Below are 27,913 nucleotides of genomic sequence, written 5' to 3' on the forward strand. Positions count from 1 at the left end.
CAACAAAAAGGCTTTTAACTTCTTTTAAATTTCAAATAATAGTCCAAATTATTTAAAAAAAACCCAATATGAAATGTACTTTAGACACGCACCCAAAGCTCATTTACAACACAACCAAAAAGCTTTTAACTTCTTTTAAATTACAAAACTGATTTGATAGCTTTACTATTTCTAAAGCCCCTCCTATGTGCTATGCCAAATTCCTCCAATTCATCTTGTGAATGGTACAATTTTTTTTTTTTTGGGTAAAAGAAATTAATTCTCATTTGTCGGAACTGAAACTGCCCATGCAGAGTCAAATCCCAGCATCTACTGGTAAAAAAATACCTACAATTATCAAAACAAAACTACAGTAAACATCATACTGTACAGGGTTTGATTGAAAATAAAATAGAATAAAATTCAATTCACATGGATTAAGGACAATAGGAATTGAGTGGTTCAGGATCACAACTAATATCTACATTGTTGCTCAACGTACTAACTGGACTCTGCCCATAACAGGTTAAGGTTAAGGGCTTTCCAACGTCTTTCTCCCCACCGGGAACATTACCATTTGTTAATTCTGGAAATTTCTTTGCCCTAAATACTCCCCATAAATAAATCTTTGTCTGAAACCCTGCAAATCAATATAGTCAACACTGCTATTAACCTGAAAGGAGAAAAAAACTGGAAAAGCTTTAAACAAATAGCGATTTCAAGACTCACTCTGATATTGCTCAGGCAGTATAGTCGAAGTGAAAACTAAAAGCTCAGCATTGTCCAGAATGGCTTTCATAGCGAGATCATCCTGGATCATGCTAGCCACGAGACTGTCAAAATCTTTCTCATCTCTGCACCCAAAGAAAAAAATAATAACTAAGAAAAACAGCGAATTTTAAGAAATCCAAACAGCAAAAGTAGATGGAAAAAAGTAGGACAGTTAAATGCATCACCTTTCGTTGTCAGGAAAAAAGTAAAGCGCGATACTCCGGTCAGTAGGCCCCAACTTCTCAAAAGCTTTTGGCCACACATCAGTCCTACGAACCAATTCTGGAAAAATCAGCAACGGCAACAGTTCTGCCTCCTCGCGCACTTTAGGACAGGCTAAGCTAGAGAGATGGGCTACAAGTCCACTAACAATGTTGAAGTCTTTGTTGAATATGCTTAGACTTCCCCTGTCAATAAGACAAACTAGCACACGATTTATACCCTGCCCACCATAAATTTGAAAGAGGCGGAAAGGAAATTTCTTTTACCTCCAGATTGGATCAATGATAGGCTGTGCAGCAACATAAGAATTGTGTTCCATGATTTGTAAAGCGTCACTAGTAATAATTTGAGAGGTTTTTACAAACTTGAGGACGTCATGGAAGGAATTGAACTGATATTCAAGAACTTCTCTGCACGGATTACCAACATTCTGACCACTGTCACAATTATTACTGCCCTCAGCCTCATGTTCACTAGGGCTACCTTCACGTATCTGTAAAATCATTTTATCCCCTTCACATATCTGGGCCTTTTTAGCCACAGATTTAGGTAAAGTCAATATATTCTTTTTCCTCCTCCTTTTCTTCAACTTCTTGTTATGACGATTTTGTGTTGATCTTACTGATTTATCAATTGTAGAAGGCTTTACAATCTTTGGTTCACAATCCACACAAAGCCAAGTAATATCTTCATCAAAAATATTTTCTGCTGGCACATCAATGCAATAACTGCAAAGAAATAAAAGAGAAGAGGCATCAGTTGATCACCAATCCATGCAAAATCATTTTAAAAAGTTAAAATTGAGGATTCAGGCAGCTAAGATCTCATAGAATTTGAAATTGGCCATTTTGTGTGCTCTTGTACTTTTAAATATGATTTCAAGAACTAATTCAACGTCAACTTGCAGCATCATTACAGTCATGCATGCATCTTTGCTTTCCAAAGTTCAATAACCAGGAAATGAAGCATTTATTTCAGGATAATGTGGTATATAAATAACAGTAATGTGTCACTTCTTTGTCATGGGAAAAAAAAAAAAAGACAAACAAAAGAAAAAGGAAACAAGTTATACAGATGAATAGCATAATTCTGGCACTGTTCACAGTAGATCAAGGCATCTTCAAAGCCTCTGTCACCACACTGTTGACAAACAATCACCTGCAGCAACCCACAGTTAACATTAGCATGTTTCTGCGCTACTTATAGATTATTAGCACAAAATAACAAAACAAACAATCCCAGAACACAAACCAGTACTAACTCAATAATTGGATCCATATAAACAACCAAAAAGAAGAGACTACAAGTTTAAAGTGATGTGGAAGTAATCATGAAAACTTATTCGTTCAACCAGTATCCACAGTTACCCAAAAGCACATGTTTGTATCAGCTCCACTCCCTCCTCAATCTTTTGTGTCAGCCAAAAAGGATTTATGCAAAATCCCCTTAACTTTTAACCAGTAAGCTGGTCACTGACACTACCACAGGCGTATGGTCAAGCTTAGTCAACGACGAAATTCCTTAAAAAAAGAGAAGATTTATACCTGGAATAACTAACAACTGATAGATCATTTAAATAAACCAATAAACCCATTTTTTCAACTGGCCAGACACTAGATAGTCAATTGCTAATTTCTATTAAGTTCTGAGAGAATTGAAGATGAATTGGAATACAGTGGAAGACAATGAATCCACAGCCACATGCTTGCCCGAATAAGTATGTATATGCACACATACGTAATTTTTTTTTCTTTCTCTAGGGTTGGGGAGTGAGGGGGATCAAACACCCCCAGTATTTAGCAGTATCAAATCTGATAAACCAGTCAACCAAATGAGTTGGTATAAAAAAATGGAATCATAAAATCCATTTTCTTGAGGTACCAATCAAAACATTTTCAGATTTTTTTCCGAAACTAATGAGAGCTGCCTAATTAATGACCCAAAAAAAAAGGTGGACATATGAAATCATTTATAATGCATGCTGGAATCTCAGAGTTATTTGAATGAAATAGCATCAAGATAAATGAGCATTAATAAGAATCAATGTCGTTGGAACAAGATAGTAGGTATTGCTTTATCTTTATTTTCCCCTGTATTGACTGGTAAAAGAGGATCCATCAAATCAAACATGGCCATATAAATAATTGAAAAAAAAAATTAAGTGAACCTCAAACACCAATAAATATATTGTATGTTACGCAGTCTAACTGGGTAAAATACAACTACCAAGAGTAGCCAAATTTGATAATTTAGGACTACTTAAGTAGAGGTCACATTAACAATTATGCTCTGACATCTTCATTCTTCACGCACATCAGGTTTTTATTAAAATCTAATGCTTATGGAGACATTAAATGATACATGAGCCTAAAAGTCAAGAATTTCTTGTACATATTGAAGCTATACAAGTTTTAGTAATGTAAGAACATGAAAAAGGAAAAAGATTGGATGAATCAATAAACAAAAGAGAAGATCCAATGATATGACATCTTTAATCATGTTAGGAAGGATGAAACCAATGAGAGACAAAAAGGAAAAGCTGCCTCTATTTATAATCTCTAATCTTAATTAACAGGGCTGCTTACTGCGAATCCAGATATATAATTACCCCAAAGAAGACAAGGCAAGTTGAGGTGCAGTTTATAATTAAGTAAAACAAACTAGGCTTGCTCAGATAAAAAAAGAAACAACTTGGGTCAGCAGATTTTGAAATTTGATGGGTTTGACAGCAAAAATAACAATAATATATTAATTAGATCTATATAAAAAAATAGATTCCAATGCATTAGCCCTCTAGCATTGGAGACTCATGAATAAAAATGGAAACAGAAAATAGAAATGCAATTTATAACTGTGGTATAGAATCTAAAGCTGCTTAGTATAGCGTTGTATAACTGAAATGCCTGAGCAGAGACAATCCTAAAGCATCATAACATATTCTGGCTCTGCCACTCAAGTACTATCACTTTCCTGGAGAAATTTTATACTCCCAGTAATTCCTTTACCTATTTAATTGAAGGCTAAAGTAAGGTACAGAGCAAACACGCCGCACATATGACATTGACTTAGGAAGGAGCCAGTCTCAAATTACAGAGTCAAATCTACCGCCTTCACAATAAATACAAAAGAAATTCTTATAACCACAAAACTAAAAGGAGGAGACCAACCAACAAAATGCAACAGCTAAATAATCAGTAAAAACTTTACTTATAAAAGCAATCTCTCTGACCTAAAATTCCACAATCACTCTCAAACACTTCACAGGCTTTCAAAAAAATCAGCAAGACAGTGTCTACTCACTTAGCAAAGAACCATTCAAACATATTGAGTAAATCGAAACTTTTCAGAAGCCAAATATGAAATTGAAATTGGAAAATGTAGCCAAAATTCAAATGGGTAGTGTGCAAAGAAACATACTATAGTTTGCATGTTCTCAAGTTTCCAACATGAAAGTTGCAACCCTTAAATTTTCTGTGAAATAAACTGCAATACGAAAACTCTGGGGGTCAATTGGGAGCGAGAATGTGAGAGGCACGGCACGGCACGGAGGAGCCAAGGGCATTAGGGTTTCGAAGAGGTCGTCTTTCAGTGCTGCCCAATCAGTGAAGCACTGCAAATTTGTCAGAGATCTGAGGTTTTGTCAGTGAGAAGATGAAATCGAAAGAGAATTGAAAATACAAATATTTTGTGGGAAAACAAATAAGAGGGAAAATCTAAAAACCAAGAAATGTAAAGGTGAAGCAACTGAAAACAGTGGTGGTGGTGGAGGAAGGAAGGAAGTGTGGCGCTTTGGGGAAACAAACCATTATACGGTACGTCGTTCACACACCTTGAGTCGAGTGCAAACGTGAAGTCGTTTCGACGTGGACGATAAAAGTACTCCTACTGCAGTGACCCGTGTCAAAAATAAGACATGACATGTCATGCCTTGTCTTTACCTACATGACATGACAAAGCAGCGCAAGATTGCAGAGTTGTTGAGTATGTAGTCAGAAGTTCCGACTTCGGATTTTTTGGGTTTTTGGTTTTCAAAATCTTTTCGTTTGTTGGTTCCGGTTTAGGACATTTCTAACAATCTCTTTAATATTTTTGGAATTCTAAAATAGGTGAGCAACATCAGCAACTTTCTCCAACAACCTTGTGGGAGCAAATAATCTTGCTTTCAATTACAATGTGCCACGTGAAAAAGAAAAATATCTCATAGATCAATTAATTGAGCCCATTTATTTGGCTAAAGCCTTCCAACTGATGCCTTCTCTCTTCTCTCCCTTTTTAACTCTCAACTCTCCCTTTCTTTGTGTACAATGTGATAGAATATGAATCATAATATTCTCAGCTCCTTGAAGACTCTCTATTTATAAGCACATAGGTTAGGCGAATTAGATTTTACAATTGAGTTCACCAACCACACATACTTCACCTAACACACAAGGGCGGATCCATGCTTAGGCTAGAGTGGGCTCTAGCCCAGTGTTGATTTTGGAGAGAGACAAATTAGGCTTAATTGTGTAAGCTCAATCCAGAAAAATTAAATAATAACCCACCACTTTTTCTAGAAAGCAGCCCATATCTACAGCCAAATACTTTAATACTTCAATTACTTGTATTTTTTTTTTCTTGTTATATTGACCTACAAAACACACAAACAGAGGTAAATGACTCAGAATGCTAAAAAACTAAGCAAAAGAACTAAGTAAATTGGACATGTATATATATATATGAAATTATGAGCTTAACAATTGTATCTCATTTAAGTGCAGACAAATGACTAAAGCAGGTCTCCAAAATCTTTCCTTTAATGGGCCAGTCAACATGTCATTGATTTTTCGGTCATCATAGACCTCAGATTCTAGGATACAAAGCTCAAAACCAAGTTCTATTTTACACCTGCAATATACACTGTTTACATAGATACAATTATTCCAAAAGCATAATATACCAGACATAATTATAAGCATAAATGATATGCAGCTGAACGTGGACTGACAGCCGTTCGCATTATGATACCTTAGTGAATGCCTTAGGATACCCAATTTGGATGCCTTGGGATACATGATTATAAGCATAGCTCACGATTTATACCCTGCCCAAGTGATTTCTAAAGCATCACTAGTAGTAGTTTGAGGGCGTTTTTACAGATTTGGCAACGTCGTGGAAAGAATTGAACTGATCTTTGAGAACCTCTGTGCACGGATTCCCAACATTCTGACCATGGTCACAATTGTTACTACTCTCAACCTCATGTTCAGAAGAGCTACCTTCACATATCTGCTCCTTCATTTTATCCCCTTCTTCACATGTGATATCTATATGCACCTTCGTTTTAGCCCTTTCACTTTCACATATCTTCATCTTCTTCTTAGCACCTTCACATATCTGCTCCTTTTCAGCAACATATATATTACTCTTCCTTTTAAACCTCGACTTCTTCAACATCTTGTTAGGATGATTTTTTGTTGATCTCACCGATTTATCATTTGTAGAAGGCTTTACATTGTTTGGTTCACAATCCACACAAAGCCATATCTTCATCAAAATTATTTTCTGCTGGCAGATCAAGGCAATAGCTGGATAGAAATTTTTATAAAAAAAAAAAGAAAAAAAAAGAGCCATCAGTTAATCACCAATCCATGCAAAATCATTTAAAAAGGGAAAAATTGAGAATTCATGCAGCTAAGATTTCATAGAATTTGAAAAAGTTCATTTTGTGTGCTCCTATATTTTAAAGTATGATTTCAAGAACTAATCCATCTTCAACTTTCACCATCATTACAGTCGTGGTTTTTATCATACGTGATCCCTGAACTTTTTTAAAGTCCTCAATTCATATGATCCTTCATCTTTTGGTCTACACATCAATTTGGTCCCTCTAGTCAAATTCCGACAAAACTTACCAACTTAAAAGGTATTTTCATCAAAATATAAGTTATCTTAGTTATAAAACTCACCTTTTTTATCTACAAGACCATCTTCTCTCCATTTAGGGAATTACGTTTGGGTTCCATTTTGGAGAGCAAATAGCCTTGTTGAGCAAAATAAGTAACATTTACTTATTTTTTTTCATTGGTGAACATGTTATATTTGACGAAAATAACACATTAAAGCTGGTCACGTGCTTTTAGGTGACCAATTTTAATGAATATGTGACAATTTTAATGAATATTTTGACGGAATGTGACGACATGGACCAAATTGATGAGTGGAGCAAAAAATTAAAGACCCCATTGATTGATTTAAAAGTTTAAAGACTCAAATAAAAACTTACGAAAAGTTCAGAGATCACTTAAGATAAAACCCCTTCATGCTTGCATCTTTGCATTCCAACAACTAACTCTTTTAAGGACAAAATTCAGACTTCAATAACCAGGAAATGGAGCAATTATTTCAGGATAATGTGGTATATAAATCACAGTAATGTCACTTCTTTTTCATTGAATTAAAAAGAAAAAAAGAACACACAAACAAAAGAAAAATGGAAACAATACAGATGAATAGCATAATTCTGGCACTTGTCACAGTAGATCAAGGCAGCATCAAAACCTCTGTCACTATCACCACACGTTTGACAAACAGTCATATGGAACAACCCATAGTTAACATTAGCATGTTTCTCTCCTAATTGTAGATTAGTAGCACAAAATAACAAAACAAACAATCCCACACCACCAACCCAATATATACTCAACTCAATAATTCGACGCATAGAAGCAACCAAAAAGAAGAGACTTAAAAGTTCACAGTAAAAGACTCACTAGTGTAGTGATTTGGAGCAATTGTTCCCTCAGGAAAGGTTCTGGGTTCGAGTCCTAGCATCCGTGTAGTTGATGTGAGTTTAGTATGCTATTGCCTTTCTATAAAGTTCTTTAAATAAAAAAAAGGTTTACAGTAATGTAAGAACATGAGAAAGGAAGAAGATGAGATGAATCAGTAAACAGAAGAGAAGATCCTATTAAACTAGGTACAGAGCAAACGCACCGCACATGTGACATTGACTTATTAGGAACCAGTCTCAAGTTACACAGCCAAATCTATCGCTTTCACAATAAAAACAAAATTCTTATGGCCACAAAACTAAAAGGAGGAGACTAATGCAACAAAATGCAACAGCTAAAAGGGCCCCCAGAACACCCACCACTTCACTCTCAAAAACTTTACTTCAAAAAGCAATCTTTCTGACCAAAAAGTCCATAATCACACATTCACACTCCCTCAAACACTCAACAGGCTTAAAAAAAAATCATCAAGACGGCTTCTACTACATAACAAAGGACCATTCAAGTAAATCAAAACTTTTCAAAAGCAAACTATGAAATTTAATTGGAAAATGCAGCCAAAATTCAAATGGCTAGTGGGCAAAGAAACATACCATTGTTTGCAAGTAGCTCAAAACTCCAACCTGGAAGTTGAAACCCTAAAATTTTTTGTGAAATAAACTCCAACCTGGTGTGTTTACTAATCAGGAATTGAAATTCTCATCATGAATTAAATTCTATCTATTAAGGATTCCTGCATTTACTTCACATCAAGGAATTAAAAAGTACGTGGAGCCCACACAAAATTGGGAATTGAATTCTTAATTTTGGAGGAATTCAATTATTGGGTGGGAGGTGATATTCTAATTCCTGAAGAACTAACCTATTAGGAATTCATCTTTTTTACCTGTTATACCTCACACAATTTTAAAATTTTAAAATTTGTCATCTACTTTAACTCAACAACGAGGACATTTTAGTAACTAATACCACTCCTACCTCAATTTCATATGATTTAGTAAACAGCTTTAATAGGAATCCAGAATCTAATTCTCCTCAATCCAACTCCTTAATTCAATTCCTCATAATCCAATTACGAATTAATAAACATGCCATGAAAGAATGTGAGACACAAGGAGAGGCCGAGGACATTAGGATTTTGAAGAGGTCATCTTTCTTTTTGGTCATAAGAGGTCATCTTCCAGTGCTACACAATCACTCAAGAAATCCAAATTTGTATATTGAGGTTTTTGTATTTTGAGGTTTTTTGGTTGTTTTGGGCTTTTTTGTAATATTGGATTGGGCTTTTATTTTGTTTAGTTGGGCCCTTGTTTTATATTTCTCACTTTTGTATTGAGCCTTTATGTAAAACTCTATGATAATGACATGTTCATTCCTTTGAACCAAAAAAAAAAAAAAAAAAAAAAAATTCCAAATTTGTCAGAAAATCTGGGGTTTTGTCAAATCAAAATTGAAAATTAGAAATGTTATTTTGTGGGAGAGGGAAAATCTAGAATCAAGTATTGGGTGAAAATGTGTCAAAATAAGGCATACCACACGTCTTATCTAAAGTCACATGCACTAACATTTCATGGAAAATCTCCCAAGGAGGTCATGTTATGCTTATGGAATGTTCATCTTTATCTTCCTTTTGACTTCCATTTTAATTTTGATTTTGAAAAACACTACGGTAGGGAGATACGATTTAGTGAGTACGAATTGCAAAATGTGTTGAAAAGTAATATAAAGTTATAATTAGGTGAAATAAATTTGGATAGTTGTGGAAAAATGAAAGTTAGTGAATTGGTGGTCTAATTGTCATATTCCCCTTGAACGGACATTGACATTATATATTATTTGATTGATAAAGCAAGTGATTTAGGGCTGTGTTTTCTTTTTTCTTTTTCAATTGTCAATAATATCCACCAATTTACTTTACCGACTTTAATGTGCAGATCATTAGTGCTGCTAATTTGGTTAATCTTCAAGTGTTAAACCCAGGACAGGCTAATGCCACCCAACAAATTTCTTCACACACCCATAGTGCCCCTAGACCAACACTTTTTAACGCAGAGTCTGGCCTTGGACTCAATTTGGGTATTTCTTGATCAATCAAATGGGGTTCTTTTCCCTCTCCCTCTCTCTCCTGTCTGCAACTCGTTAAACTTGAAGTATCAAGATTGGGGCATCCACAGAAATTCAGATATAAAGAAGGGAGGAAAATCTTGGTACTTCATCACTATTTCCCTTTTCTTTTCCGAGAAAGTTTCTGCATTTTTCCTGGGAAAATTTCTGCATTTTTTCACGAGAAAGCTGCTATGTTCCCGTTTGGTTTACAGTAATGCATTCATCTCATCCATTTCTCATCTGGGTCCTTTTCTTTCTCTTCGTTAACCTCACATGCCCTTCAATTTCTGTCCCATTCTCGCCTGCAACAAACAATGTCACGCTCTCAGGTGACGCTTACATCAACAACAATGCCATTAGCCTCACCCAAGAACTCACCACCTGCCCCTCTTCTTCTTCTTCATCTACTACTTCTGGGATTGGAAGAGCCTTTTATGCCTACCCAATTCGGTTTCTTGATTCTAAAACCAATGCCACTGCTTCTTTCTTGTGCCGCTTCTCGTTCTCAATCACACCAAGTTCCCAATTGTGTTCTTGTGGAGATGGCATTGCCTTTGTAATCACCCCTGATGTGGATTCTCTCAGTTCCTCTAGAGGGTACATGGGCCTTCCAGAGCCAACGTCAACTTCAAAAGAATCATTCTTTGCTGTGGAATTTGATACCAGATTTGACCCTATGGTTGGTGACATCAATGGGAACCATATTGGCATTGATGTAAACACAGTTGTTTCTGTAGCTTCTGTTGATGTTGTTTCAAGAGGAATTGACTTGACAAGTGGGAGAGAGATCACTGCTTGGATTGAGTACAGAGATGCAATCAAGATGATCCGGGTTTGGGTCGGGTATTCGTCAACTAGGCCTCCAACTCCTCTCCTTGTTGCTCAGATTGATCTCTCCAAGCAATTCAAGGAGTTCATGCGTGTTGGGTTTTCTGCTTCTAATGGGCAGGGCTCTTCAATTCACATTGTTGACAGATGGAAATTCAAGACTTTTGGGTCTCTTCCACCTGGGATTCCTATGGATGCTGTTGAAGAAGGGGACTGTTTCATGTGCTCTTCACCAGAAGATTCAAGTATCAACAGCAGCCCTGTTGATCATTCTCATGAAAGAAAAACAAAGATGGTGGAGATGGCTCTTGGGTTGGGAGGTTTAGCTGCATTTCTCTTCTCTATATTTGCGTTTCTTTTTGTTATTTGTTTTATGTGTGTGAAGAAGAGAAAGGTCATTGCCAGAAGGAGCAGAGAAGGCCAAACTTGTAGAGTTGAGGCAAAAAGAGTTCCAACAAGTTTGTCTCTTGCAGAGATAAGATCAGCTACAATGGGATTTAACCGAAACAGAGTTGTTGGGGAAGGGGCATCAGCTAAGGTTTATAAGGGGTCTCTGCCATCTGGTGGAGAAGTGGCAGTCAAGAGGTTTGAGAGGGCTGATAAGATTGGTTGTCTGCGGAGTCCTTTTACTACTGAGTTTGCAACTATGGTGGGTTGTTTGCGACACAAGAATCTTGTTCAGCTTCATGGATGGTGCTGTGAGGGTAATGAGTTAGTCCTGGTATATGAGCTCATGCCGAATGGAAGCCTTAACAAAATTCTCCACAAAAGCTTCAATTCCTCAGTTGTTCTATCCTGGAAGCAGAGACTTAATATAGTTCTTGGAGTTGCTTCTGCTCTTGCATACCTTCACGAGGAGTGTGAGAGGCAAATAATACATAGAGATGTTAAGACCTGCAACATAATGCTTGATGCAGATTTTAATGCCAAACTTGGGGATTTTGGTCTAGCAGAAGTGTACGAACATAGTTCCATTGCAAGAGACGCAACTATACCAGCTGGGACAATGGGATATCTTGCTCCTGAATATGTTTATTCAGGTGTTCCAACTGTTAAAACTGATGTTTATAGCTTTGGTGTGGTGGTGTTAGAGGTGGCAACAGGGAGAAAGCCGGTGGAGGATGATGGAACAGTGGTTGTTGATTGGGTTTGGGGCATGTGGGAAAATGGGAAACTGATTGAAGCTGCTGATCGGAGGTTGATGGGAAAGTTCGATATGGTAGAGATGGAAAGAACTCTGATGACTGGACTTGCTTGTGTGCACCCAAACCATGTGAAGAGGCCAACAATGAAGGAAGCAGGGAGGATTCTTAAAGGCGAAGCACCACTTCCTGTGTTGCCAGCAAGCAAACCAAGAGTGAACCTTCGGCCTGTTTTTCCTGATGATTCTGAAGAAATCTCAAATTTCTGTAGTCTTCGGCCCAGTCTTGAACTCGATGATGTACAGTATTTGACCCCCAAGAGCCACTTTGGCAAGGATTAGTAGCTCATAATAGATCAAGTAACCTCAAATTTGAGAGAGAATTTCAGTGCAGTTTGTAACAGACAAGCTAGGACCTTGTGGACTGGGGACCTGAGAATCTTTCAGTTGCAGTAGTTTGTAGATTTTGTAGTCATAATTTGTCTTAAGATAGTACTTAGGTTGACGAATCATTAGAATGTTTTGATGTCAAATAGAAATGAAATACTCTGTGTTTTACATGACAGCTTCCTTCTCTGATTTCTAAAACACCACCAATCGTACAACACCTGAATAGGATTGACATGTTCTCAAATTCAGTAATAACATAATGCACAATGATTTACGGAATTTGTATTGTTTTGTGGAGAAGATATTGCTATTTCCGGACTATAACGAGCTCCCATTACTTAAAAACTGACTGAAACAAATCAATTCTGCCACATTATTATAATATTTATCAAACCACATTGTTGATCAGGAACCTGTGGTTGGCTCATTCTTATAATTATCCGGCAGTGCAGACACTGAGGTTCATCACCATGAGAGCCTCTTCCAGTGCTAATGAGAACACCCTGACCCAAAGCATCAAGGGCTTCAAATCGTGACAATGTCGTTGGTCTCTTCAGAAGTGATCAGAGATTCATACAACAATCAAAATGCCAGAGTCTGAGGCCAAGTTTTATCTTTGCCAGTTCTTCCCAAGCCGATAATGCCTACCGTTTTCCAGAGAACTGAAATGAGATTAAGAAAAGAAAGAAAACCATTACAAAAGATACAACATAAGAAGTAAGCAATGAAAATAAGCTGATTTTGTCTAATATCTTGCTAAAAGCAATCTTATTATGTTCCCAATTTGGTCTTATGTCTATAAATTCTTACCAAATTGTTCATGACTAATGAGCACATTAGCTATGTTGCCACGAAGCCACAATCTACTGCCTCGACCAGGCTCTTTAGACTCTTGACGAACAATATAATTGTGCATGTAATTTATTGTATCAAGTTATGCATCCATATCTGATAAGGCTTACCAACATAAATTCTGAGCAGAGCAACGTCATTAGGCTTTGAAGTACATAAATGTTTCAATCAAGCAAAAGAAAGTACAATTTAGTCTTGCTTGAGTCTTTTGGGGCATGGTTCAATACTGTCGTCAAAGCTACCACTTCCACTTGTACTTGCATCGTCACAACAACAACGTTCTTGTACTTTTCGCATCAGCATTTTTAGTGTTTGGTTGAGTTCTTCTTCCAAATCTTGCTCGTACAGGAGCTTTAGTTTTAAACCACAATATAGTTTACTAATTTGGAAGATAGGAATACAATTTCATATAATTAGCATAAGGCCAAAAACCAGAATGTAGTACCTAATTTTACAATAATATCATTAAAAAAAATATCAAAATTACACACAATGCCACTTCTTCTGAAGCAAGTATACTATGCCACATGTCCACATCCGGCCAACCGCCAGCAGGTGGCAGATTATATGATCTAGCATTTGAGATTTTACAATTTTGTGGTTGTAGTTGAACTGAGGTTTCAAAATAACTCTTGTTCGGATCGGAAGAATGTTGAACTTTAGCTGATGTCTGAGGGAACTGAACGACTTAGCTTCTATATCAAGAAATATGGGATTCTCTTCTTTCAGTATTTTATTCATGCACATAGAAAATCTATGGTTACAAAGTTTTCTATTTTCTATGTTGTGTTGTGTTCACACATCCAACATATTTTTCTAAATATGCTTCAGCGCCAATCGCTACAAAATGGAATTGGATTCATGAGATGAAAAGATAACCCAGTTCTAAGAAAAGAAGTAAAAATCAGTATTTTAATTTTAATTTACATCTCAGGTTGTCAAGATACTTGGTTATTGCAAGTGGTGCATACCATCTACTCTCCATTTCTTCACTAAGTTATGTCAGCCACATATCATTTACTTTTACCTGAACAAATTGATCTTACTAAAAAGAATAAATGGCTGGCTTGCTAATTTAGTCCTACATTGTTCTTCTTTGCTTCTGTGTTTTATCCACTCAGAATGTCTGATGCACGGTATATAAATTTCTAGTTCATGTAGAATCACAAAATTCTATTGTTAAATGTTTGAAACAAGTAGAGCTTCTGATATCATTGACAGAATGGGAAAGGGGACTTCAAAACTACAATGCAGTTTCCAATAGAGTGCCTTCATCGCACAGCAATGCAGAGTCTCACCGTGTTCTAGTGATACCCGTGTAAGAACAAACGTCTAACTTATCTGACGGAGAGATGTGTAGCTGCAATATGTTTGATTATTTTAATGAATATTTAACCCAAGCCAGCAGCCCTTGGAAATTTGGAATGGAGCCGTCTATGTGGCGTGTGGTTAAGCTGACACTAAGCTAAGCCAACAGTAGCTTTGATGGGTGGGGGAACAGAAGTTACATAACCAACCAGACATGCAAAGGTTCTGAAGCCGAGGCCTTTGAATAAACTAGATTTCATAAACAGTTGCGTTGACAAAACTCCTGTGATGCTGACAGAAGCACTTATATTCTGAAAAGCCTCTTGCAAGCAGCTCTAGCTGATCAAGCTGTACAAGGCTTATACAAATACAAATACAAATACAAATACGAGGCTTAAGTGCTTTCACTCTCGAGCTCTGAGCAAAACACAGAGATTGAGAAAGGCTTTTTGGAACGTGAAAAAGAAGGAGCCGTTACTATTTACAAGAAGAAGAACGTTGAGCATTTGCTTAGAGCGAGGCTCACAAAGCTCCTTTTAATGTATTTCAATGTCTTGAGGGAATGTTCTTCCTCTCAAAAAGCTAGCCTTCAACCACCGTGCATTGGCCCTGCATCTATAGACTTCAGTCTCTCATCGTGTTCTAGTGATACCCGTATAAGACTGTGGGAACCGAATTAAATCACCCTAGGTCAAATAATTCCTTCCATTTGGGGATTATTTGACCTAATTGGGAGTTACTCAATTTAATTGGCAGTTACCCAATTAAATTGGCAATTACCTAATTAAAATGGGGATTGATTTGATTCCTACCCTAATTAGGGATTTGATTATAATCAGATAAATCAAATCCCTAATTAATCAAATCTCACCTAATCGGGGAGGAATAATTCCTTTCCATCTACGGAATTATTCCTCTGAAACCTTAGCCTCCGAGGCTCCTATAAATACCTAGCTACACACAAGGGTTAAGGTACGTCTAAATTCCTACTGAAACTCTGCAGAAATTATCCTTCACAAACCCTAGCCACCATCTTCTTTCTCTCCCTCACACAAGGCTCCGGCCACCATACACGGCTCCGGCCACCCGGTTTTCCTTGAAATACCCAACCTAACTTAAGCATCGGAGGACCTTTGGCCAACACCCCCGGGTGTGGTCCTTTTACTCCGATCTGTTTTGCAGGGAGAGAGAGGTGTGGAGAAGACGAAGGAATCTTTAGGCGAATATTCCCGTGGGAGGAAATTTGCTCCCACAAAGACCAAACGTCTAACTTATTTGACAGAAACATATGTATGATTAATCCATCTTAGAAGATTATAGGCAAACCAACCATGACACAATAGTTTGGTTCTGGTTCTTGTGGCAAAGCTGAAGGTACGAAAATGCCTTCTCCGCCAGAAAACATGGTCGTCGTCAATTGCTTCTCCGCCAGAAAACGCCTTCTCCATATGGATTGCTTCTCTGCACAAAAGACGCCTTCTTAGTCGTCGATCCTCCTATTGCTTCTCTGTAGGAAAATGCATTTCTCTGGAACTTTGCAGTGACCTTCTTAAACATACTCCTCGTTGGTGGTGGTTGCGACCTCGTGATCTCCGTTTGAGATTGGAATTGAATCCAAAGCTGGGGCGTGCCCATATAAAATACAAAGGGTAAAAATGTTATTTCAAATACAAATTAAACAAACTTAAAGAGCACATGGGTAGGGCCATTGGCTTTTAACAAAATAAAATTTAAAACTCATCTACCCTATCCAAAAGAAAAGTAGGTAATGTATGGTGGTTGCGACCTCGTGGTCTCCGTTTGGGAATGATTAGTAGTGGTTGCGACCTCGTGGTCTCCGTTTGGGATTGAATCCAAAGCTCCCTTTGGGATTGAATCCAAAGCTGGGGCGTGCCCATATAAAATACGAAGGGTAAAATGTTATTTCAAATACAAATTAAACAAACTTAAAGAGCACGTGGGTAGGGCCATTGACTTTTAACAAAATAAAATTTAAAACTTATCTACCATATCCAAAACAAAAATAGGTAATGTATCATATGCTAATTACTAAAGTTTTTTGTCACTATACACTAATTTTTCTTTGAAGGGTAATAAGATTCAAAACCTACCAATATTATAGCATATCCTGCATATATGTATTTGGAAATGGAAAATTATATAACCAAAATGTAATAAGAGAATAGCTCTCCCCCTACCTCATTGAAATCGTCGTCATCAGAGCTACCACTTCCAATTTTCAGTCTTTGGCTGAATTCCTCCAAACTTCCAATTTTCAGTCTTTGGCTGAATTCTTTCAAATCTCTCTTGTACACCAAACGGGCCCCACATTTCTTTATAATGGAGCTTGTTTTGAGTCTGTTCAAAGATGCTCTGTTTGAATCATAAAATGCTTCGAATGAAAACTGATGACTGCTTGAGGCATCCATGAGGCTGGGATGATCGCGAGGCAAATAAAAAACCCAAAGGTGTTGTGACCCAAGATGCCCGACTTCAAAAGACTCAGACGGACCCCGCAAACATTCAATTCTGAAATGATCATATCCAACAACCGAGGCTGGATTTTCCAAATATTCAGAATCTGCAAAAACAACACATGAAGCAATTCCAATCCAGTTGCTACATGGTTGTGGAGGTAGAGGCAGCTCCACAGTTATTGAATCTCCCACACTTCGATTGTTGAACCAATCTGGGATTTCACTTCCAGGGCATACAATAAAGGTACAATGATCAAACACTGGATAGATTCCCTAAACCAAAAGAATTACCATTAAATTTATAATTTATTATAGAAAAAACAACCATGATTTTCATGCAACGAAAGAGAGAGAAAGTACCTCAACGGCCAGTTTCATTATCCTTGAAAATATTCTATTAATCCAGCCTTCATCTTCAACCAATCTGAAGCAATTCAGACAACTGAACATAAAATCATACACATTGGCTTCTTCGCTCAACTTTGATGGATCTGACAACCTTTTTAAAGAAGTACAATCGCTTACATTTACAAGTAATAAGGATCTCTTTGATCTTTTTGATGGAAGATCTGGCAATTGCGCAAGCCTTTCACACCTCCCCAAGTCAAGAGAGCAAAGCTTATAAAGGAATCTAATGCTTGCGGGAAGGCTAACGAAATTGTTTCCGCTAAGTATTAAACGTTCTAAAGAAGAAAAGTTGCCAATATCATCGGGGATGACTCCTTCAAAAATATTACAATCACTTAGATTTAATTCTGTCAAAGACATTAGACGACATTGGTAAGAAGTTATATGATTTAGGGAAGACAAGCAGCTAATATTATCGGGGAAGAGTTCTTCAAAATTATTAGACCCAATGAGATTTATTTCTGTCAAAGACCTTAAACGATATAGGGAAGGCAACACCAATCCCCAAGGGTCAGGTTTAGGGTCAAGACTCTTTCTAAATCCAAATAAGGCCCACAACGTTGAAGTTGATGATTTAGCAACTGATCCACGAAGGGATACATATTTGCGATTTGTCATAACAGCAAGCAGCTCTCTCATAGCAGTTCCACTTAATTCAAGCTCCTCTAAACACTCCATCTCCCCTGGCAGTTTGACATGTTTTGAGGATATCTGCATATAGAGTATTTGACCCAAGAGACTTTCGCAATTGTTCTTACCCTGTACAGCTAGGCCAACTAGACCTTCAATTGATGAAGGTATTTGCTCAACAGCAGTACCTTTCAAAATGAGTTTGAACAAATTTTTCATATGTCCCTCAAATTCCGGAAGTTTTTTCACTTTTGAGCAGCCAGAAAGACTGAAATATTCAAGAGAATCCATTTCCACTTTACTTGGGAGACTCTTGATACTTTTACAATCACTAAGGTCCAAATGTTTCAACCTTTTGAGAACTGCAATAGACGCGTGGACGTCAACTAAATTCGTACAACTTTTCAGCTTCAATTCCTTAAGAATAGGAACGCATGTGAAATCTGGGGTACTGCTCAATTTATCAGAGTAACTAAGATCAATATATTTCAACTTTGGGAAGTCCTGTACAGTATATAAAAGTTGTAGAATGATAAGTATCAAAAAACCTCACAAGCAAAACCAGTTACTTCAAAAAAGAATTATAAAATACCATATTTCTATACTCTTACCTTTGCTCCATCCCAAAGCCGGATAAGTTTGCTATGAGGCATCTCTAGTTTAACAAGGAAGCGTGGGTGAAACCTTGGTGGGAGTGATTTTGAAGGATACCAGCTCCAACGAATTATTCTTAATGAATTTGGAAGATCTTTCGGGCCTGAAGAAAATATCACATTATCAAATTCAAGAAGCCTCAATTTGTGCATCTTAGAGAAGGCTTTAGTACAATTCCAGTGCACCACTTCTAATTTGGGCAAATGTAAGACTATGGCTTCAATTGCGCATGTTCCCTATAATTAAGAAAAATGAAAAAGTTAATTGCACACTCAGTCTAATATCGTCTTAAAATAAATGACATATGTATATTAGGCTAAAAGTCACTTTTGGTCCCTGAAGTTTGACACTTAAATCACTTTTGACCCTGTAGTTTCAATTCCGTCAATTTTGACCTTGTAGTTTCATATTTGTAGCAATTTAAGAACAAGTTAGTATTCCTGTCAATTTCTTTGACGATGCAAGGGGCAATTTCGTCAACCCAAAATCCTTAAGCATAAAAGCTCGCCTGAAACTCCCCTAATTTCATATTAAGGCTTGAAATTGGTCATTTGGGTTTAGGGTTCTTCAAAAATTGGGATTAGTGGTTGAATTTCAAGCCCTAATATGAAATGGAGAGAATTTCAAACAAGCTTTTACGCTTAAGGGTTTTGGGTTGACAAAAGAGCCCCTTGCATCGTTATAGAAATTGACAAGAATACTAATATGTCCTTGAATTGCTACAAATACAAAACTACAATGGCAAAATTGACGGAATTGAAACTACAGGGTCAAAAGTGGTTAAAGTACCAAATTACAGGGACCAAAAGTGACTTTTGACCTATATATTATCTTCTAAACTTAGTATCGCAACATACTTCCTACCGTATTGTTCATGAATACAAGAGAAATGTCGTTAGGATGCCACAAACAACTGCGTCGACCAGGCTCTTCGACACACTCTTGACGAACAATTTCCCATGCCATTTCTTGTATCAAATCATGCATCTCAATAGTGTCACTACGAAAATAGTTTTTCTCAATAGTTAAGAGAGATTTCTCAATAAGAATATACATCCCAATACGATTGGAAATGTCCCAGATACTGTCTAGTATTTCGATTACTTGCTCTTTATCCTTCCCTTTATGGAAACATGCAACATGGAGAAAAAATTTCTTCTCCATCTCTTCTAGCCCATCATAACTTACTTTGAGTGAATGAAATACTGTTGGATTAGGAATTTTATCTAGATTATGAAGCATACTATTCCATGCATCTTGATCTCTCGCATACAAGAAAGACCCCAAAGTTTTAACGGCTAATGGAAGGCCTTTGGCATAATGTAGGAAACGCTGAGACAGCTCTAGAAAACCTTCCTCAGGCTGATGTTTCTTAAAGGCGTGCTGACTAAAGAGCTCAAGAGCTTGTCCGTTGTTTAATACCTTGACCTTATATCGTCTTGTTATACCATGCTGCACTAGTAGACGTTCATTTCTAGTTGTGATGATAATTCTACTCCCCACACCAAACCAATCTTTCTTTCCAGCCAGTGTTATAAGTTGGTTTGATTGGTCCACGTCATCAAGGATGAGAAGAACCTTTTGATTGCATAAACGGTTCCTAGTGAAAAAGGTCCCGGCTCCTTCATCCCAAGCTTGGCTAGCATGTTTTTTCAAGATTGGGAAAAGAATCTGTCTTTGCAGATCAATTAGACCACCGTGTTTTGCAGAGACCTCTCTCACATTAGATAGAAACCGTCTATGTTCAAAATGATGGGAAATTCTTTGGAAAACTAGCTTAGCAAGGGTTGTTTTGCCTAACCCACCCATCCCCCATATCCCTATAAAGAGAACATCATTTACCTCGAGATCTAATTGCAAACGTAGTTGCTCAAGTGCAAAATCAATTCCGACTAACTTCTCTTCAGAATCTAACAACGTGAATGTAGGATGCACTTTCTTCAACACACGTTTGACAATGTCTTCGATAAGCTTTGCTTCCGACCTACAAATTAAGAAAAATAAAATAACCATTAATTCATAATTATAACATCCAAGGTTGTTTGTTGCATTATAGGAAGAATTGAAAAGTAACGTCCAAGTAGGGCTCTTGTTAAGACACACACAAGTTGTTCATGCATGCTTGCTTACTTATAAGTTTTTGAATCTAAGCCAGTGAGATTGGCAACTTTTCTTAAAGCAGCTCTCCACCGATTCAGCTTCTCTACATCGTCACTAAACCTTTCTTCATGCTTAGTTAAGGCTTCCGCAAAACTCCCCCTTTGATTTCGCACATCGGAAGGATCCACGTGATAAAAGATTGGCAGAATTCTCTTGGTGTCTTCCATGCATTCAAGAATCTTTGAAAGTTCATCCAAGGACCAGGTGGAAGAAGCGTAATTTGGGGAGAGAACAATGATGGCAAGATGTGATTGTTCGATTGCGGTCAACAGCTCCGGAGAAATAGTTGCTCCTACTTCAAGGTCTCGGTCATCCTTGAAAGTTTTCATTTCTTGCCGGTACTGCAGTTCGTGGTCTAAATGAGATACAAAACCCCTGCGAGTGTCTTGACCCCTGAAACTCAGAAAAACATCATGCTTCCATCGAGGAGGATCCAATTCAGCTGAAGTAGGAGATGCAGAGGCTGTTTGGGTTCCCCACAACAACGCCATTAAAAACAGTTCCTGGAAATCTGGTTCTGTAAACACTCAGTAAATGCGTAAAAAGCAAACGGTAGCTTTAATTTTTCTTTTGGGTAATTGAAAACGTATTAAGCAGAAGAGAAGAAGGGCAGAGAGCAAACACACCAACTCAGGGGAACAACAAAACAATCACGAAGCCAGAGAATTGGCAGGAAACCAACCAGAAGAACCAATTCAACCAAATACCCACCAAAAACAATATGCGAAGTTTACTGTCAGCAGAGAAGAAAAAAAAAATTACCACGCTGAAATACTCACCCGAAAGTTGGAGGAATAGATGGAAAAGACAGAATATATGAAGGAAAGGAAATAATGGCAGAGACAGAAACAACACGGTTTCTATTTTCTACTACTGAACCACGGATTAGTTAAATGGCTATTAGAATAATCTTCCTCAGCCAAATTTTCTAAGGAAAAGTCAGGCCAAGAAACTGAAGAAGAAACGAGGAAGTCCCCAAGAAAGAGCTGAACACGTCCAATATCCGTAAGGGTCAAGGTGAAAACAAAAAAACAAACTGGAAAAAAAAAAGGAACAACGTGAAAATGTACTACCAAAAAAGTCTGACCAGAAAAAAGAAAGTGAAAGGACAAATTTGTCCACCAAAAAAGTGAAAGAAAATTTCAACGAAGCTTACATGTTTGCTTTGTTGAAGAATACGACTAAATAAAATATAAAATATAATAAATAATTCTACTATTATTAATATTAATATAAAATATAATAAATAATTCTATTACTAATAATATCGAGACCTAATATGATACTCACACGTATTACGCTTTATAAGTAATATGGGTGTTAACAATAACCACATATCCGTCCCTCTCATATTTAACTTATCCGTAACATGGCATCAAAACAGGACATGTTGTTTGACTTTATCCAGGAGAGAGAGTATTTCTTTTTTGATCCAAGAAAAGTCTGGATGTGTACAAACTCCATATTTTGGTTGGTTGATGACAGTACACGTATTAATATTATACCTCCATCAAAGCTTTCAGTCTAGTTTTTACTCATGATTAGGGAATTGAACACATAATTGTGGGTACAAAGATAAATGCAATTGAGTTACAATCACTTACCACTTCTTATGTTGCACGGACACGTCAAACACCTGGAGTGTCGGACACTGCGACACGCCGACACGTGACGGACACGCCCCGGACACTGCTCAGACACAGCCAAGACACGCCAGCGACAAGGTCAACTCAAGATCAAGACACGGCAGGGCTTTTTTCGCAATTTTAAAAATAAAAACTCTATCTCAGAGGATGAAGAGATTGAAGATGCTGAACATAGAAGTCTCTGCTTGAAAGTTTCCCGATTGAGAACCAGAGAGATTGAGAAAATAACCGTAGATGGGAGAGAGAGAGAGAGAGAGAGAGAGAGAGAGAGAGAGAGAGAGAGCTGAACCCACCCACAATCACAGTTTCAACTGAAGCCTCTGCCTGAAACTTTCCCGATAGAATGAAAAAAAGAGGCAAAGGGGATAAGGTGAACTGCGAAAAAAGAGAGATGTGGAGGAGATGGGTTGCGATGCGAGAGAGAAAGAATGCGGGAGGTTTCTTGATTGAAGAAAAAATAAAGAGAGAGATAAAAAAGGTGGGGTTGGGTCCGATGGTGATGGGACCTTTTTTTCTTTTAGATAATTTTAGGTTTTTTTTAATTATTAAAAATATAGTAAATTGAGCTTAGACTCATAAAATTCATTTTAAATTACCTAAAATCCTTTCCTTTAGTTTTCTATCTAAAATACCCAATTTTTTCAAATAATACCCGATGACTAGGATCCAACTAAGCAAGTTACCTAATATAACTTAAAATATGTTTTATTGTATTTTTCGGATTCCAAAACTATCCCTATTTATGACTTAATATGTTATGGGGGGTGTAACTAATGACACACATTAAATTTGGAAAGATCTTCAAATGGTTGTAATGGATGTAGGAATTAATTTAGAAACTTATTTGAAATTAAATATTAAATTCAACATTAACGTATTAGTAATCTAGTAATCTATTTTTGAATTAATGTTTTCTTTTTATGAATTACCACTAGTAATCTATTTAATGTATTAGTAATTTAAATTAAATATTAAATTTAGGAATTAATTTTGTTTTCCTTTTATGAATTATACGACTAGTAATCTATTTTATTATAGTTTTATGAATAATAGTGTACATTTTAATTATGTTGAAAAATAATTTGATAATCTATTTATTTTTTATTTTTTGGAAAACATTTTTTTTAAATGAACCTATTTTTTCTCTAAATAAAGAACCTATTACTTGTACCTAGTAAAACAATTTACCTAGTATAATGAGCCTATTTTTTTGCTAAATTTTGCATCTATTTTTTTCTCTAAATAATGTACCTTTTTTTTTTCTCTAATAATGTACCTAGTAAAACAATTTACCTAGTATGATGAACCTATTTTTTTGCTAAATTTTGTATCTATTTTTTTCTCTAAATAATGTACCTATTTTTTTTCTCTAATAATGTATACCTAGTAAAACAATTTACCTAGTATAATGAACTTATTTTTAATTTATAAAAAATGTGCATAAATTTCAATTATACAACGCACCTATTTTCTATAAATTATTGTGTACCTATTTTTAATTTATGAAAAATGTACGAAAATTTCAATTACAAAGTAATTGACCTTTGATTTTTTTAAATTTTTGGGTGAATAATATACCTATATTTTTATACATATATATTTATATTTATATTTTTCATATGTACATTATTGGATATGTAATTTACTTTTTTTTTTTTTTAGGTTTGCAATTTTAGGGGGCGATATGTTAGAGGGAATGACAACAAAAAGAAATGGGGTGATTGATATGCTATTAATAGGGAGTTTTAATTACAATTATGGCAGTTAATGAAATGTTTAGAATAAATTATAAATAAAATATAAAGTCTGATGGCAAGGATGTAAAAATATAGGAATACTATGACCACTTATATCCTACTGGTCATTTAAGTTTGAAATTGGGTTTTACACATAGATTTATAGAATGATGAGTATATGTCTAGGAAATAGAAATTGTAGGGACCTATATTGGACAAGCCCTTAAAAATATTAGGGAAATTTGCATAAATACCACCTGAACTTTCAGGTATGTGCGTCATTACCACCTGAACTTTTAATTTTTATTTTTAACCACCTAAACTTTGTAAAGTGTTGCAATCCACCACTTACGTCTAACTCCGTTAAAATTTCCGTTAAGTTTAAGGGTATTTTTGTCAATTAACTATAACAAAGAATAATTATATTAAAAAACAGATTTTAAAAAAAAGTTAACCTAATTACAGCGCCTTCACCCTAACCCTACTCCTACTTTTCCAACTTTTCCAACGTCAATTCGCTCCACTGCAAAAAAAAAACCTACGTTCCCAAAACCCACCCTCTGCATACACCATACTCTATATTCATCTTTGTCTCTTGGCATCTCTTGTGTGGGTTGTTGAAATTGAGTAGCAAACTAAGGATTGAAGTAACTGATATGGATAATAACTTTAGATACGCCGGGGACCCACCAAATTATGGTAAGCTTCGACAATTACGTATTTATACTTTTTAGATTGTGAGTAATTGTTTGGTAAGGGGTGTGGTGATTGATACGTTTGAGTTTGTAACGTTTTATGGTCAATAGTGGTTCTAAATTTATGTGTTTTTCTGAATTTCTTGATAGTTTTTGACTTTACTGTAACTTTAAAAAAATTTATTGTTGTTTAATCTTGTAGTTTGCTTTGTCTATTATGATATTTTGCTTAACAATTAGATTGCATCGAATGTCTGTGGGGCTATGTCGAATATGTCAAATTTTCACATTTATATTTTATGCTGTGACTCACACATCACATATATATGTACTTCAATAAAATAAAAAAACGTTGCCTTGTTAGTTCAACAAAAAGGAGCAGCTCCTAATATTTGTTATTTGGTTTATGAAGATGGTTCTGAAAAATTATATGTTTTGTTTGTTATTTGCATGTATAAAACTAAATTCACATGAGAATTACGATCATGTATAGTGTATTACTGTGGATATATATGTTAAATTTTTGAAATTTTAAAAATAGTGGTAACTTTTGTTTGTTCAATGTTCTATACACAGAGGGTTTAGATCCAGCATTGTGGACTGCTGAAATACACCATGGTGGTCAACTTCAAGACATAGGTAATGGATACAACTTTTATTTTGGTGGTAGTGTGGTTTGGGTAGACAACTTAAATCGAGACTACATGTCACCTTTCGATTTTGATGATTTTGCAAAGAAATTGGGGTATCAAGAACGTGTTGGATACTACTATAGAGTGCCAGAGGGAGTAAATGGGGTGGAAAGTAAGTTGGTTTGTATTACAAATGATGAGGTGTTTAATAACATGTTTGATAACTTGCTTCACAGTAGAGTTGTTGTCATTTATTTCTCTCATGGAATTTCTTGTGGGCTTCTAGAGAGTCAGGCATCTATTAATAACCATTATGTGCAGCAAATAGATATATTTCAAACTGAGAGGCAGCAAAGTAACTCACGTCAGCCAGAGAAGTCTCCTCAATCAGATGTGCTAGAATTTAATTGGGTGGATGTGGATGTACAAGAAAAGGAAGCAACCACTGAATCTGATGATGAATTTATTGATTCTGATTATGAGCAAGAGGAAGAAGGGCTTGGTGTATCATTTGAGCAAAATGAAGATGATGTCATATATGACCAAAATGTAGAAGGTTCTAACAAGGAAGATATACAAAATGAGATTGGACCAGAAGAGCAAGAGTTTGATGAATACAATTCAGAAGATCTTAAAAGCCTAGATGGGAACTCATCTAGTGATGAAGAACCAAATACAGTGAATAGGAGAAGGATGAAGAAGAAATTGCCAAAATTTAAACAATTCAGGAGAGAAACTGATATTAGAACCATAGAGTTTCATTTGGGGATGGTTTTTGCAAATGCCAAGGAATTCAAAGAAGCTGTGAAATGGCATTTCGTTAACCATTGTAGGTCTTACAAGTTCAAAATAAATGATTGGTATAAGGTTAAGGCTGTTTGTAAAGCCGAGCCATGCCCTTGGTCTGTGTATGCTTCTTCTAATGACTTGTCTGACAGACATTCCCCTTTACATGTTAAAACATTAGTTCCAAATCACACATGTGGAACTGATGAAAACAATACAAGTGTGACTAGTACTTGGTTGGCTGATAGATATGCTGACGATTTATCCATTAATCCAAAAATGGATGTCAAGACAATGAAAGCTATGGTGAGGAAAGATTATATGGCACAAATCTCAAGGTGGAAAGCATATAGAGCAAGATCAATAGTAAATGAGAAGCTTGAGGGTTCCTACCAAGAGCAGTATTCCATACTACACAAGGGTTTAGAATTGAAGCAAAGGTTGTGGGCAGCAGCAAGGGCAACAACAGTGCCTTGGTTTGATGTTGAGATGAGTAGTTTACAAAAGTTGGATGATGAAGCATATAAGTGGCTTAAAAAGGAAAATGCACACTACTGGAGCAGATCACATTTCTCTGAGCACCCAAAATGTGACATTTTGCTAAATAACTTGTGTGAGGCATTCAATAGTGCCATACTGGATGCAAGGGATAAACCTATTTTGACTATGTTGGAAACTCTGAGAATGTATATGATGTTGAGGATGGCTAAACAGAGAGAAGCATGTGACAAATGGCATGGTGATATTGGGCCAAGGATCCATACGATCGTTGAGAAGAATAAGGTAGAAAGCAGTAAGTGCATTGCTCATTTGGCAGGACAAAAAATGTATCAAGTGGTGCATATGAGTGGGGTTCAATTTGCAGTTGATCTGGCTAAGCACACTTGCACATGTAGAGGGTGGAATTTGACTGGAATTCCTTGTGGACATGCAATAGCTTGCATTTGTAGAAGGCATGAAGATCCTGTCAAGTATATACATTCATGTTATAAGAAGGCATCATGGAAAAGGGCTTATGGACCTTTTATTCACCCTATAGCCAATGAAGAGCTGTGGGAACACACTAACTTTCCTCCCATCTTGCCCCCTGTGTATCATAAGCAACCTGGGAGACCCAAAAAAGTGAGGGCAAGAGAGAAAGATGAGAAACCAGCAGCACCTACTGGATCTAAGCTATCAAGATCCTTCCATGTCAAAATAAAATGCTCCATTTGTGGGGAGCATGGCCACAACAAGAGAAAGTGCGATAAAAGAGGTGGTGCCAACAATATCAATAAGGTATTTAGCTTGATTGGTTTTCAAACATATCATTTGCAAGCACATGATATATGTTTATAATTACTGAATTTATTTGTAGGCAAAAAGACCAAGTGCATCAAGAGGCCAACCAAGCACTATCAATAAGGTATTTAGCTTGATTGGTTTTCAAACATATCATTTGCAAGCACATTATATATGTTTATAATTACTGAATTTATTTGTAGGCAAAAAGACCAAGTGCATCAAGAGGCCAAGCAGGCACTATCAGTGAAAGAACAATTCAACCAAATTTAGCAAGTACATCAACATACCAACCAAGCTCTAGCTTGCCAATGGAATCACAACCCGTTTCTTCTGTGACAACCAACACAACAAGGAAATTTAGGCTCAAGTCTCCTGCTAAGAAGACAAAGATTTAGAAATCATAGAGGACTTAATTTCTTGGTTATATTTCTGTTT

At 36.4% G+C, this 27,913-nt stretch overlaps 4 protein-coding genes across 18 annotated transcripts; 2 read left to right on the top strand and 2 right to left on the bottom strand.

The window, feature by feature from the left end:
- Positions 1-310: 310 nt before the first annotated feature.
- On the bottom strand, positions 311-4,792 carry LOC110754180 (PHD finger-containing protein 1). Its single transcript, XM_088245420.1, has 6 exons — positions 4,390-4,792; positions 2,045-2,130; positions 1,239-1,700; positions 936-1,157; positions 709-833; positions 311-619 (listed from the first exon to the last, which is right to left on the bottom strand). Exons 1-6 carry the CDS (start codon positions 4,399-4,401, stop codon positions 417-419), a joined length of 1,110 nt encoding a protein of 369 aa, XP_088101546.1. The 5' UTR covers positions 4,402-4,792; the 3' UTR covers positions 311-416.
- Positions 4,793-9,837: 5,045 nt separating this feature from the next.
- On the top strand, positions 9,838-12,385 carry LOC110754181 (Concanavalin A-like lectin protein kinase family protein). The gene has a single exon (XM_021955214.2). It carries the CDS (start codon positions 10,066-10,068, stop codon positions 12,160-12,162), a length of 2,097 nt encoding a protein of 698 aa, XP_021810906.2. The 5' UTR covers positions 9,838-10,065; the 3' UTR covers positions 12,163-12,385.
- Positions 12,386-12,396: 11 nt separating this feature from the next.
- LOC110754186 (TMV resistance protein N-like) lies at positions 12,397-22,961 on the bottom strand. 15 transcript variants are annotated; one of them, XM_088245407.1, is made up of 8 exons: positions 22,304-22,961; positions 20,670-21,432; positions 19,404-20,523; positions 18,497-18,775; positions 17,208-18,389; positions 16,637-17,120; positions 13,173-13,343; positions 12,397-12,872 (listed from the first exon to the last, which is right to left on the bottom strand). In XM_088245407.1, exons 2-7 carry the CDS (start codon positions 21,188-21,190, stop codon positions 13,252-13,254), a joined length of 3,678 nt encoding a protein of 1,225 aa, XP_088101533.1. In that variant the 5' UTR covers positions 21,191-21,432; positions 22,304-22,961; the 3' UTR covers positions 12,397-12,872; positions 13,173-13,251. The 15 variants fall into 15 exon arrangements, with proteins under 15 accessions (XP_088101533.1, XP_021810913.2, XP_088101528.1 ...); XM_088245402.1 differs by lacking the exons at positions 12,397-12,872; positions 13,173-13,343 and adding an exon at positions 13,502-15,990 and having other exon boundaries at positions 16,569-17,120; positions 20,670-21,202; positions 21,326-21,432; positions 22,304-22,945; XM_088245398.1 differs by lacking the exons at positions 12,397-12,872; positions 13,173-13,343 and adding an exon at positions 13,502-15,990 and having other exon boundaries at positions 16,569-17,120; positions 20,670-21,216; positions 21,326-21,432; positions 22,304-22,945.
- Positions 22,962-26,683: 3,722 nt separating this feature from the next.
- LOC148291124 (uncharacterized) lies at positions 26,684-27,873 on the top strand. The gene is made up of 2 exons (XM_088245364.1): positions 26,684-27,472; positions 27,679-27,873. The coding sequence occupies exons 1-2, from the start codon at positions 26,684-26,686 to the stop codon at positions 27,871-27,873; spliced, it is 984 nt and encodes a 327-aa protein (XP_088101490.1).
- Positions 27,874-27,913: the final 40 nt, after the last annotated feature.

Source organism: Prunus avium, chromosome 8 (assembly GCF_965620075.1).
Source record: "Prunus avium chromosome 8, drPruAviu1.hap1.1, whole genome shotgun sequence".
Lineage (NCBI taxonomy): Eukaryota > Viridiplantae > Streptophyta > Magnoliopsida > Rosales > Rosaceae > Prunus > Prunus avium.